Below are 14,360 nucleotides of genomic sequence, written 5' to 3' on the forward strand. Positions count from 1 at the left end.
CACAGGCTGAAAGGGTGCACTTGTTTGCATTTCCCCGCCACAGTTATTTGTGTTCATTACATTGTCTGGTTGTTCTGTACATGCTGTATTGGACTCTGCACACTGACAAAAATCTGACTTCTACTCATTTTGTTTTTGGCTGGGCTCTAGACCAAAGAGGACTAAAGTGTCTGCTTTTGGTTGAGGGAGAGCACAGGGCACTGAAACTTTGGAACCTGGTCTTGGCCAATGGGTCAGTGGTTTATTGGCAACCTGTTGCGACCCTGATGGGCCTTTCTGAGGCCTTTCAGCTGGAGATTTGAAAACACATCTCTCCTTCCCTTTGCAGTGGAATTGTTATTTCTCCCGCCCCACAAAGGTGCATGGTGCTTTAGACAGGAAAATGTGGACCCTGCCATAAAGAATGTAGTCTTAAGGCTCTGATCCCATGAATCACTGGCTGTCTCTGGTGACATCAGCACCTCAGATTGGGTCTGTAGGTGACGTGAGGTCAGGACATTTAAATGGTTACACTGGAAGTTCGTTATCATGAACAGGCTGTGACCTGAAGCTGGCGTTTCAACGGCCACATCGTTTCCACACATGGCTTTCAGAGGCACGTTTATGTGCGGAGCTACAATGGTCAAACAAATTTTCAGCTCAGCTTCAGTATAGAGCTGGTCAAAGCAGTGCTCTGCGTGTTGCTAATGGGTGGATTGCTACTGCCCACTAACTAACCTCCTTTCTGTGAAATGTTCTGCTTCTGACTGTCAGACACATCCCAGCAGTCCCCATCGTGGCAGGTCTAGTGAGCAGGAAGCTCCACCAGCCCCGGCACTCTTCGCACTACAAGTGAGACGCTACCATTTCTGGACACAGGGCATGCTTTGGGGCCTTGTAGTCTTTCCATTGACTTCAGTGGGCCTTGGATTGACTCCTTGAAGAGCTGCCCTGAGGCAGCAAAACATCTGAATGGTATGAAAGCTCTCAACAGTGACGTGTGTGAGCTGTGGAAGAGAAGATCTGGAAGCCCCATAGTGGAGTACTTCAAATTGCACTGGCTGAATCTGAGGCTAATACGTTGTAGGCATGAACTAGATGGCATAAGAGATCTTTTCCCATCTCTGAAATCTGATTTTGTGCCTTAATGTGCTATGCACTTAATAACCAAAGAAGAGGGTACAAAATGTTGAGCAAGGTCCGTGTAACCTGGCTTTTAAGGTCTTCAAACAGGTTTTAAAATGCATCACCTAGGACATAAATTAATCTCACATCCAGTCTCTAGAGCTGGCCGGAAATCCCTTCCCACTGGAAAAGTTTCGCTATCCTGGCTGCCAGAGAGGCTGGGTCAGGGCACTGAACCTTTCTCTCTCCTCCCTCTCCCACGGACAGGGAGCAGTAGCCGAAGAGACGCCCCTTCAGCCTCAGCGGCCCTCAAGGAAAGCTTTTGTCACAGATCGACAGCCTGCCAGGCGGGGAGCCGTCATTTCTGTTTGCCTCATGGAAAATCAAAATTGTCCCATGGAAAAGTTTGGCTTTTCAGAAAGGGCATTTATTGTCAGAAAATCATTCTGGCAGAACAATTTCAACCAGCTCTACCCATCTCCTTTCATTTACATGCATTAAATGCTTTGGGCTCTGTCCCTCGAGGCTTATAAAAGAGCAGTTATTTTAGATGTTTATTTTCTCTTGCCTGCTTTGTATTGCAGCCCATCTTAGCTTTAAAGACAAGCCTTTATCTGAGCTGTTACCTCTGAGTGGTTTTTTTCATCACTCTGTTTGAAAACTACCAGTTGGGGAACCTCTGGATTTCTATCATCAGAACTGATTTTATGGCGCTTCACAAACGAAGAAAATAAAAAAAGCCCCTGCCCTGAAGAATTTACAGTCCAATGGTCCACTCCTGCCAACAGTAATTGCTCCACATGATGCCATGGAAGTCAAAAGGATTGCATGCAAGTCATTGTTTATAGGACCAAAGAGGCAGAGTTGTCATGGCCTAATGGAAAGGGTACTAGACTGGGGTCAGGAGAAGAGTGGGGTCCTATTGCTGACTGCCACTGGTGTGCAGTATGACCTTGAGCAAGTCCTTTCACCCAGTCTGTACCTCTGTTTTCCCTCCTAAATGTGTCTATTTAGATTGGAAACTTTTCAGGGCAATGAGGGTCTCTTACTATGTATTTGTACAGCACCTCGTACAACTAGATCCCAATCTTGGATAGGGTACTCCTATCATACAAAATAATAGGGCCCTAAATTAGGACAGAGTGTCACAGGAGATGGTAATAGAGACCGGAGGGTGGGAGAAGTGAGGGGCAAAGGTTCCAACAATAAGTTCCTGTGGCTGCTTTGGCTGGTGATGTGCATGTCCTGAGGGCTTCACAAAAGATTATTTTATACTGTTGCTTTGAGCATCTGTTGGCTGAAAATTTAGCTTTAATTTGCAAAATTAAATTTCGCTGCTACTCTGTCCTGTGATTAAAAGATGTTCTGAAATAGCCCCACTGTTCTCATTACTAAATGGCTCCTGAAATGATAGCTCTGTGAGCTGCTCTTTTTACTGTACCCAGGCTCACTGTGCACGTTTCCTGCCCGTGTTGTTGTTATGCCCTCATCCACTGGGGTTCTACGCAAGGTGGGCTTCATTCATACAGCCCTTGTTATCTTTGAAATACTCCTTTTGGGGGGAAGTGGAGGGTTTTTTCCTCAGCAAATGGATTATGGGCTGAAAGCTCTGGAGGTCAAAGCCTTCTGTCCACTGATCACATACATACTGCAGGGGCATTGTAAGTGTGATGGCAGCCATCTTGGCTAACCTACCAGGGATTGAACCGGGGACCTCAAGGCATAGACTGCAACACCTTGAGATAAGGAGCCAGGCTCTGTAACTGGGGGCTCTACCAGGGTCCCGTCGGCACAGCGGGATGCATAACACCTTGACCAGTGGATTGCACCATTTCCCCCCACGCTGATGGGACAACGTGCCTCAATGCTGTTCACCTCTAAGGATGATAGAGTAATTCTGCCTGTTCCGTTCTTAGCCTCTCTTCTGAGTGCCAACAACTGGACAATTCTGATGGTTATACAGCATGGACACGTGTCCACTAGGAACTAGACTGAGACCATTAACCCATCCAACAGCCGTCAGTGGGCCACTTGAGGTTTGTCTATTGTGATATAGCGAAGGCAGAGGGCAGTAGAAGAGTGGTGGATGGGAGATATGTGAGCCCCAGAATGCTCAGGGCCTTGTTCCCTGCTGACTAACTCAGAGCCATTAGGGGGCAATTAGGAGCAGCTGAGGCTGATTAAGGACCAGCCAGGTGCTCCATAAAAGCCCTCTGCTCCAAACAGTCAGTGCACAAGCTGGAGGAAGTAGGAGTGCCGAGACGAGGAACGGACTGGAGAGCAGAGTTCTGGCGTGGAGCGGCCAGGAGGAAGGTACCAGCTCAAGAAGCCAGAACAACTGAAGGAGGGGGAAAATTAGCCCAGGGGAAGAGTGTGCAGTTTGGAAAGCAGTACCAGCAGCACATAGCTGCTTCTCATAGGGCCCCTGGGCTGGGACCCGGAGGAGCGGGTGGGCCCGGGTCCCTACCCCCTCCCCGGGAAGATGGGGCGGCGGGCAACTTCCCAGCCCACTACAAACAAGAGAGCGTGAGACCCACTAGGGGGAAGCCGGCCATCTGCCACACTACATTGCAGTTAAAATCCCGCAGGTGGCCCGTGCCAGCTGACGCAGGCTCATGGGCTCAGGCTGAGGGGCTGTTTAATTGCAGTGTTGATGTCTGGGCTCAGGCTGGAGTTGAGGCTCTAGGACCCTGTGAGGTGGGAGGGTCCCAGAGCTTGGGGTGCAGCCCAAACATGCATGCCTACTCTGCAATTAAACAGTCCCTTAGCGTGAGCCACGCAAGCCCGAGTCATCTGGCATGGGCCAGCCACAGGAGTCTAATTGCAGTGTAGACATAACCTTAAGGCTAGTACTCCCCTGGGCTGGACTTGAACCTGTAGCCTAAAAATGAACCTTTCTTTCACACACTGTCTGAACTAACATACTTTCCCTAGTGTAGACATGGCCTATGTCAGTAAGCTCTGGGGTGGGGATTAAGGGAGAAGCAAAGTCCAGTGTGGCAGGAACTTCACTGTTAGACTCCTTTCCCCCTCCCACCGTACAGCTCAAGCAACTGAGCTGATCTGGTCTGCCGAGTTAGCGCCTGACGGGAAAGGTGATCTCTGCGATGCACAGGGCCCAAACGATAAACAGCTTATGGCTCAACACCGACAGCTGGTGTTAAATCCTACAACAAATGGGTAGCTAGTGCTATGGAGAGCATCTGGGTGCCCTGCTCCGTGCGTGATCTGGCTGGCTTCTGCCCTAGCTGAAGTTGCCAAATAATCTTCAGCTGAAAAACTGGGATCTGTAAGTCTCCATTGGTGCAGCTCCTCCAGTGAGGACAACGGTGGGAGTGGTAGGGTAGACAGGGCGGAAGTGTGCTTACCAACGTCGGTTTGATACCAGTGGCACTGAGAGAGGAGAGCTGGGTAACCACACACTCCAAATAATGATTTAGGTATTTTGCTGGAAACGTCTGAGTGACAGGACATTGACTGACCAGCCTTCTTTGTGTCTCTTCTTTCCCCACCACGTCTCTGTGTGAGATTTTAGCCATGCGGCCTCTGATTCTGCAGCCTGCATGCGGGCAGGGTGCTGTTTGACTGCCCGTTTGCCACCTGCAGGGTCAGGCTCCCCGCGTGCACCTTGGAGATGATTTCTCTTTCCCTACCCAGTAAATGTCCCTCTTGTCTGTCATTTCACCAGTGTCAATGGGACAAATCTCAGTAAACAACTTCCAGTGAATAATTCTCCCTGTGGCGTCTGGTTGTTATTACTGACCGGGAAACCAAAAACTGGAAAGTTAATGGGACTGAAGATAATATGGAAACCTCAGAGGCATAATGTGCTGGTTTCTAACTGAATATTGAGCAAGGGAAATTGCCACTTTGTTCAAACTGCTGAGATGTAATCTGGGCAGGGACTGAGTCTTCATAGCTGCGTGTAAAACCTCTAACACAGCGCTGGCGCTACCTAAATAATCATTTCACATTCCAGGTTCCTTTCCTTTGCACATACAGAAAGGGGGATTCCAGAAGATCAAGGCTTTAATGAATATATGGAACTGAAGGGCCCTTAATTCCCATTGACTCAGCATAAAACGGGGGCTATGTTGATAATGATGCAATAGGCATCAAACGAAGAACATTCAACCCCAGAAAACAGGCTACCCAGTCCTGAGCTGTAGCCCTCGTGCTGGTTTATCTCTGGGCCGTTGCACACAGCTTTTCCAAATGAGCCTTATTCCTCTCTTCCTGCTCTCCTTGCTTATTTCAATCTTGGGTCTTCACATAGCTCTGCCAGTGCCCCCCGACACTGACCAGCGGTCCCCTACTAGTTCAGGTGTGGACTCCCATGTAGCAACAGTAGCCCTGACCTACATGTAATTTGCTCTTCTAGTCCTGGGTCCTCAGCACTGCCCAGTGATCAGATTTTCCTGAGACTCAAAACCAAAATGCCATTACTCACTGAGACTATGGTCTTGTTATAAGACACGTTCTCTAGTAAGAGTTTTTCCCCCATGCTATCATTCTGTTAATTTTTAAATCAGATCCCTCCCAGGTGTAATCAAATATACATGCAGTACATGCAGCAGGTTAAAATTTGACCATACATGACAACAGAGAAATGTGGCTGTTCTAGTGCGAGGACCAGAATAGAAATGGGGAAGATCATTAACGATAAGAGTCATATAAATCATGCTTTGTTCTCATGATGCTCTTGTTGCTATGGCACCGCAAAATGCTTTCAAAGAACCGATATGAATAAGATATTTTGCACACAAATGGAAATGTTGGAAATGTCAAAGAACATCTTGAAATGCTCGCATCTCCATAAGGAGAACCTCAAGCAAACTCCCTGTCGGAGATGGGAGAAGGAAGCAGATGGGTTTAGACTTAAGTGGGAAGATACAAAGAGTATATGGCATTGTATAGATTTTTGCTCAAAATCCCATCCTCCAGCCCCACTGGTACTCATGTTTAATGCCTTGTGTGAGATCTGGGTAGACTCTGTGGACTCCAACCTGATTTAATTTCTGAGCTGGTAGATGAAGGCTCACAAAGCAAATGTTGTTGTTTCATTATTCTTTGTATTACAGTAGTACCGAGGGCCTCCAACAGAGTATGGAGGCTTTTTACTAATAGACAGTGCCCTAGAAAACTGACAGTGTACCAGATGAAGGACGTATTATCCCCATTTTGCAGATAGGGAAATTGAGACACAGAGTCCAGGGACTTGCCCGAGGTCTCAGTCTGTAGGAGAGCTAGAAATTGAACCCAGATCTACTGAGTCCTGTGCCTTGTCCACAGGATATGCTTCCTGTCTGCTCTAAAAGCAGCACTTATAGGCACAGTCTGGTTGAACACAGTGCTTTGCTGGAGATCTGAAAATTGTACTCTATCTGGTATTTACAGATGCCAGAATAGGGGGCAGGCCCCTTCCTTCCCACACCTTCCCCCCAACTACCAACAAAATAAACTCTGACTTTAGATGAATATTTCAGCCCTTTGCCACTGTTTGTCTGAGTTTCTTCCCCTTGTGGAAAGTTCCAACAGAATTTGATGAGCAAGAAACACAGGCTATATAGAAATTTAATGGGGTTCTGCTGAAATTTTTCTACAAACCTAGAAAATGTAATAGAGACTGAGATTTTCTTTCTTTCTTTCTTTCTTTCTTTCACCTTGTAGCATTCTCTAACAGAGATAGAATGTTTTGTGAAAACTCCATAGGATGTTTCAAAACACCTATGCAAGTAAGGGAATCTGGTCAGTAATTATTGCTGAGATGAGTGTTCTAATGCAGTTCTAAACCATCCCATTGTTATATCTTTTTTCAGTCCTAGTTCTGGTCGAAAAACAGAAACATTTTTGCTGACATGATTAGGGCAAAATGTTGACATTCTTAAAAGAAATTTCAATCACTAAAAAATGGCTAAAAATGGCACACACAAAAAAAAAGTTGCCAATAAATTTCCCATCTCCGTTTGCATCCATATGTGGGTGGGGGAAGGACATTCAAATTGTTTTGCCTGTCCACCGATGTATGCAAATGCAGGAACCCTGGCAAATAGTGTGGATGAGTTTTCAGATGTTCATCTAATCTCCCTTTAAGACTGAAGCAGATTTAGTTCTCAGTGGGGCAAATCGTCCTACGGATGTATCTGAGTCTTTCAAAATTAAGACTTCCATGGAAATGGGAGAGACCAGAAATAGAAGCCTTTGACTTCTGTCTTCAAAATATTCATCAGTCACTCCTGGACAGTAGCTTCTCCGCTATAGAGTCCTAGAACAGAATGAAACACAGGCAGTTTGCAATGAACATCAATTGATGGATGTGATAGATATGGCAGTTTCCTGCCTTATTCTTGGGAGACCTTACTAAGTTTAACTATCTTTGGGGTCCAGTGTATAAAACAAATGGTTTGTGTGTTATTGTGAGACAGGATTGTATGTACCTCTCAAGAGGGACGATGTGACAGATGTGAAACCTGGTGATTCAGAGGACTATACCGAACAATGGGCCAGACAAGAATGGACTTTGGAACAAAAAGTGTGAAGTGGTTTTCCTGGGTAATATCTAGGGAGTGGTGAATGAAAATCCCCCACCTCTGGTTATGGAAAACCCAGCCTTTTGATGCTTTGGTCTGAGGAATGTCTGCTGAGCACCTGTGACATGAGGCCAAGATCAAAGGCCCAAGATGTTACTCATGGTGATTTTGGTTCTGAATCTGACACCGTCATGAAGTTGTAACCGCAGGGCAAAATCAGTTGTGGGTTTCGAAGGACTGACGCCTACTCGGGCCTGAGGTTGGAGTTGGGATGATCTCTGGTAAACTTTTTTTTGTATGTGTATAGGTTCGTTTATTGTTTTTAATGTTTTCTCTGTAATGCTTTTACCTTAAGAATAAATGTGCTTGCTGAGAAAGAGCTGGGTGGTAACTTGGAACTGCTGGCAGTTACTCTGTTCATTGCCTCTGGAGGGGAAGCAAAATGCAGAGGATGGCTTGCTTATGGATAGCACAGTGCAGGCAAGGAACTGCGCAGGAAAAATCCTCATGGGGACGGAGAGAGACATGGGTCTCTGCCCAAGAGAGGTGACAGCTGAAGAGCTGGGAGCCTGGAGTGGGTGCCTTTGGTGGGCCATGGAGGGGGAGTACAGGTGAATTGCCCTGAAGTGTGACAATGGACACCAGGCAGGCGCAGGTGGAAGGCGTGTTCTGGGCAAATGTCATGTTCTGTAGCTTATTCCATGGGCTTTCACTGTGGATGGATCTGAATTAACTGTGAAGCCCCAGTCCACCATTAGCTATAAGTTGTGAGAAAGAGAGTTTCTAAACGTGTAAGGGGGAAGGGATTATAGCAGCACCTTGACTTCTTCTCTTCCAACCCTGCTGCCAGCTGAGCCAACTCTGTGGTTTGATAGCAATGCTCTGATAGCAGCTGGCCAGGAGACACAGATTCCATTTCTGAGCTTACTCCTCATTTGGGAGAGCTGCATCGTACTGCAGGGGGGATGGGGTCAGGGCCTTCTAGCCAGCTAAGGAGTCTGATCCAAAGCCTGCTGACGTCAATGGGATGCTTTCCATCAACTTCAACTGGCTTCACATCAGCACTAAGAAACTGTTATTGATTGACTCAGGAAAGGGTTACACCCTCACTTCTCCTTAACTGGGAAGCCTGATGACCTTAAAGATAGGAGGGGTGTTAAATTAGGAAATATCAGGGGGCTGGAGAAGCTGAAAGGGTCTTTAGTGCACAATGATGCAATTGTAACGTTGTCATCTTGTTCTCTGGCACACAGCCTTGCTGTGTGATGTCTGCAGAACACTGCCTGCCAAGGGAAATCTGCATTACATAACCCAGCCACCAAAGATTTGGTACATGGTTGGTCACCAGGTCAGGGCAATCTGATACTTGTGGGCGTGAAGGGCAGCATTACTGATTGCTCTAAACCATACCCCAAGAGGAAATGGTAATGTGACCTCCCACAGTAGCTTTAAACGCAGCAGAGTTTGACGAGTTTGACCTAGTTTTTTTCCATTGATTCTTACAAAAAATAAAATCTTATTCTCCTGATAACATGTCTTTTAAATGGAGATGGTGGACATGCTAAAGTAGAGAGATCTGAATTTTCCTGACAGTTTGTGTCATATTCAGGAATAGCTATGCTAACTTCCCTTGAATATTAATAAAGCTAGTGAAATGAAGCTTTGGTTTCATGTACCGAGCACCATCTGTCTGAGGATCTCAAAGCACTTTACATACATTAATTAACCCTCAAAATCCCTAAGAGATGCGGGATTTATTATCCCCATTGTCACTGGGAAACTGAGGCACAAAGAGGTGCTGGATCTTCACATTTCGACACCTGAGATTAGTGGCCTAAATAACTGGCCTGATTATCAGAGGGGCTGAAAAAGCGAGTTGGGGGGTGCTCAGAGCTACGGGTAGTCAGGGTAGTTATTTAGGTGCCTAAATTATCAGTTTAGGTGCCTGCATGTAGTCACCTGCGTTTGACAGTTAAGCCCTCAGTGAATTGCTCACCCACAGCCAATGACTGGCAGAGCCCGACTTCTAGTCCCACCTCTGTGCTTGAACCATTGAATCACACTCTCTGGCAGCAGAGTTGGGCTAAAGACAGTGGTGCCCATAACCAGAGAATCCATGTAGAGCAGATCTGCATAGCAAGGTCCCTAGTGGGTCTCAAGGAGTCATTCCTCTCTTCTAATCTCTTTAGGCCTCGTCAGAGAACAGCGCAGGCTGATTAATTCATAGCATCTTCTACCACCTCGGTCATAGCATCACTTCACGCTCAGTCCCTCCCCACTGGTTTTTCCCGGCTGGGCCTTAGAATCTCTTGTATATGTGACTGGGGCGTTTCAGTGGAGGTGTTCCAGGAAACAGTGCAGTGATTTCTGGCAATCATCAGTCCAGAGCTGCTAAGCAAATCTTCTACACTGGAATGCCAGAGATGGGCTTTGAGAGCTGGCTCAGGCCCCACACAGGTGTGGTAACTCACCATGGGCCCCTCTTATCTCCCGTTCTTATCACTCTGGGATACATCTTGCTCTCACTGTCACTTGGGGATTCCCCTTGGAGCTCGGCTTGTGCGGCGCTTAGTGAGTAATTTGCTCCTGTGGTGTGAGCAGAATTATTAGGAGCAATAAAAGCAAGTGCCTCTTAATGTAACAGATGCCAGGAGTAGCCTCCTGAGCAGAGCTTTGCAATTAGCGTTGCCATTAATTTTGCCAATGGCCATACTGAACCACCACATAACTGAAAGAAAACGCCAGGCACTATTGACTTGCCAATGTCCCAAAGAATCCCAAGGAAGCTGGGCTTCCCTAAACCTTTTCCTTGAGGGTTGGGAGAGCCAGTCCAAGCAATTCCAGGGATTTACCTCTCTCACCTGCTTTGTAGTGCCAGCTTGCAAAGGGACTGGAGTGTAGGAGATTGGCCCAGAAAGTGTCTCAGCCCAGATTCTCAAAAGGATTTAGGTTCTAACTCCCAATGAAATCAGTAGGAAGGGGGCATCTACATACCTTTTGAGACTCTGGGCCCTTCTCCCTGCACTCTTCTTCCAGGTAGGCAAAGGGAAGCCACGTGGACAGGCGCTGTTTACTGACGTTCAGTGAGGAACTATTGATGGGAATCCCAATTTCAGAGGAAGCTGAATGGAGGGTTAGGCAAAAGACTCAAAGGCGAAAGGAACTATCCCAGCCCCCCAAAACTACATAAGTTTGAGTGTGTTAATTTTCACTTTTCCTACCCTGGGCGTAACTGGGGATATAGGAAGTCCAGCAGAACCAGCATGGGGAATTAATCAATCTGTGGTATTGACAAAACAAAGCAAGAATCCCTTTGGGAATGCAATGGAGTTCTGCTCATCAGACACAAAAGCAGCCTTACATTCTTTTGCCTAACCTTTTGCAAGAAGAAATCCCCCATCATGCTTCGTTTCAATGTCAATTTGGGTTGTTGTTTTTTCCCCTCAGGTATCTCACGAATTTGCCATTAACTTCAATCCCACCAACCCATTCTGTTCGGGTAAGTACATACTTGGGCCCAGACCTTTCCAGCTTGGGGACCTGTATTTGCTAACAACTAGTCTGCTTAGGACTTGTTACTTCTCCTGTTTTATGTTCCCCTTTACCCTTGACCAGGGTCTTCCAGAGATCTGTTAACTTCACACCCTGGCCAGAGGAGAGCAGTGTAACAGGTCCTAACTAAGTCTTCAGAAGAACCTGTTCTCAAGCTCTGAAGCGTTCTGGAGGTTCATCAGACAAAGAGCGCTGTTACTTTTATTTATTTGCATTGCGGTAGCGTTCACAGACCAGGGCCCCAACATCCTAGGCACTGTACGAACATATGAGTTTACAATCTAAATAATACAGACTAAGGGCAGGTCTGCATTTAAAATCCTGGATCGGCACAGCTGCAGCACTTATGTGAAGATACTCTTATACCAATGGGAGAGCTTCTCTTGTTGGCATAGTTAATCCACCTCCCCGAGAGGAGGCAGATATACCTGAGAGCTTCTCCCATCAAGATAGTGCTGTCTACATGGGGGGATTAGGTTGGTATAACTACCTCACTCACAGATGTGGACTTTTCACATTCCTGAGCAACGTAGTTATACCAGTATAGGTTTGTAGTGTAAACCTGGCCTAAAAGGTTTGATTAAAGTAATCTAATATCCAGGTTCCACTTAACCCTTTGTGGGGCTAGCCCATGTCTCTCCACTTTGCACTTGCTCAGCTGTGTAATCATAGGTCAATGTTTTCTCTACGGTTACAGATGGGAGAAACTGAGGCAAGGAGAGGCAAAGTTACTTGGCCCATGGTCACTTGGAATTAGAGCTCTCTCTCCGCCCTGAGACCATGCCTACAGGAGGACATAGTGTCAGGGCAGGAGGATGGAGATAACATCCTAACAGGACTGACGGTCCTGATTCTGTTGGCTGCAGAGAGAAAGGATGGTCCAGTGATTATGGTACCAATCTGGTATTCACAAGACCCACGTTCAATTCCCAGCTCTGCCACAGACTTCCCTGGGCAAGTCTTTTAGTCTGTCTGTTCCTCAGTTTCCAATCTGTAAAATGAGGATAACAGTACTGCCCTACCTTGTGGGGAGAAATAAATGAGACTGTGGTGCTCGGATGCTATGGGAATGGGGGACAGATAAGTACTTTAGACAGATGTTGCTGGACAGTGATGTTGATAACTGCAGCTCTGTAGAACCACAGTGACTGTGTCATCCATAAACCTCCTGCTCTAGGGTAGCCTTTTATCAGACTGTTAAACCAGTATTAAACCTTTAATTTAAATAGGAATACACTTCTCTGATTGGTAAACAGAGCAATGCAAGGTACTATGCACTATTTGCATGTTTGTGCATATGTATAGAATAATGGGTTAAATACTAATTGACACACATGCTTGGGTGGCACAAGTCCTTATTACCTCTTGGTAAGTATATAATAAACCTTAAGTTGTCACATCATACCCTATCTTTAATTCATGATAAATTGCCTTGAATCTAAAGGGGGCAAATTTCCCTGGAAACAGAGCATCTGAAGATAGCATAGATGTGACTGAACTTGGGTGGTGGTTATTGCTTTCTGCTGAGTTTCATTCACAGCTGAACATTTCTCTCAGCCAGAAAGAGCTGGCTGCGAACATTTCAGCAGAAACAATGAAATAGTTTAAATTGTCATCAGTAGGCTTCAGATTTAACACCCATTTGAGAGGAATCTCTGGATCTAACGTTGGGCTATATCTGCAGACTCGGACAGCACTGTAGTAGGTCAGGTTCAGATGGTTTTCTTTATATTCGGAAGGACTGGAACATGGATATCAAACTCATTCTGTGGAAAGAGCCAAATTATGTCATAAAATGTAATCTGTGGGCTGTTAGGCTACCCTAGAAGCACCGTGTAATTAACAACGGGATACTTTCACAGATACCAACAGGAAGAATATGGCTCTAAATCTTTCTCATAAAATGAGAGAAAATAGCGCTGGGCCTCTTAGAACTCCTGCTGTATTTCTGCTCTTTGTTTGGTCATTTTTGCATGGAATTACCCAGTTTACATGTGCAATTGCAGTAATTCTGTGCATAAAGCAGCTGCACAATTGTATACCAAAGTTTTATATTTTAAAAAACAGTTTCATGTCCCCTTAGGCCTAAGTATTAACACCCCATTGAGATGAACAAGGCAGTTCAGACCTCTCAGAGAGATTATTGCAGACTCAGGCAGGTACCACTGCACCCGTTCTGCTCCATTCACACGTGGAAGGTTTTCTTCGCAGTCGTAGAAACATATCTGGCAAAATGAAAGTTTGCAGAATCTTACTGAGGGTATGTCTACACTGACGGCGTCAGATCCACCTGTCTGGATCGACTGAGTGGTCAATGAAGACCCGCTCAATTGATCCAGAAGTCGACAGTGTGTAAAACCACCCCCTCAAGTGGCGTAGTGCTGCATCAACAGGAACGCAGTTCCCATCGGCGCAGTGCAGTGAAGACGCTGTGTAGAAGGGAAGCACGGCAGTTGACGGGAGTTACGCAACCTACTCTGTGTAGTTTGCGTAACTCCCGTCGACTGCCGCCGAATCGCCAGGTAAGTGTAGATCAGGCCTCAGAACTGCAGAGGGTTAGGGGTCTCCAACCATGGTATTGCAGGTGGGATTTTCAAGAGCATCTAAGTGACTGGAGAGTACAAGTCCCATTGACTTTCATAGGAATTGAGCTCCTGGGTCACTTAGGCTCTCTTAAAAATCCCATCCTAATATAGACACTTAGAACCAAATCCTGCAATTTTTTGTATACAGGCAGATTGCTGTATACAATCCGTAGGGGAGCCCTGCCAACTCCAATAATTCTCCAGGCAAGGCACAGAAGCCCCCCTGCACGCAAGTGGTTGCAGGAGAGGGGTCTTAATGGTAGCTGAAATTATGCATAAGGCAGCTGGGCCCACCCTGGCTGTACTGCAATGGTTTCCCACTTGAGACCAGCTATATTTGAACCCCTCGCCCCATTCTTTGGAGCCAGGGTCCAATCATAGCAGACAGAGTCTTAACCTGTCAGTCAGAAGGGGAGAGAAAATTCTTAGTTCCAGTTCAATTTCATTCTGTCTTCAACGTGTTTGGGTGTGTTTGTGTTGAGAGGCAGATCGAAGTAACTTATGCACGAATGTACTTTAAAAGAGAGGTGAACGGGTGGGGAAAAAATGAATGGAGCTGAGAGTTCAGGACACAGCTGGAAATTGAATC

The 14,360-nt window shown here is 46.3% G+C and overlaps 1 protein-coding gene across 3 annotated transcripts in view; it reads left to right on the forward strand.

Moving 5' to 3' along the window:
• CPNE2 (copine 2) overlaps window positions 1-14,360 on the forward strand; it is a 157,286-nt gene that overhangs the window by 112,354 nt on the left and 30,572 nt on the right. For 2 of the 3 annotated variants that reach the window (XM_067552185.1, XM_067552167.1), the window contains exon 13: window positions 11,082-11,133. The exons of the other annotated variant lie outside the window; for it this stretch is intronic. In XM_067552185.1, coding sequence (XP_067408286.1) covers window positions 11,082-11,133 — 52 coding nt within the window. The remainder of the gene's footprint in view (window positions 1-11,081; window positions 11,134-14,360) is intronic. 3 annotated transcript variants of the gene reach the window in all.

This window comes from Emydura macquarii, unplaced genomic scaffold (assembly GCF_026122565.2).
Source record: "Emydura macquarii macquarii isolate MOO-44397 ecotype Brisbane River unplaced genomic scaffold, CSIRO-AGI_Emac_v2 contig_295, whole genome shotgun sequence".
In the NCBI taxonomy this organism is placed as follows: domain Eukaryota; kingdom Metazoa; phylum Chordata; order Testudines; family Chelidae; genus Emydura; species Emydura macquarii.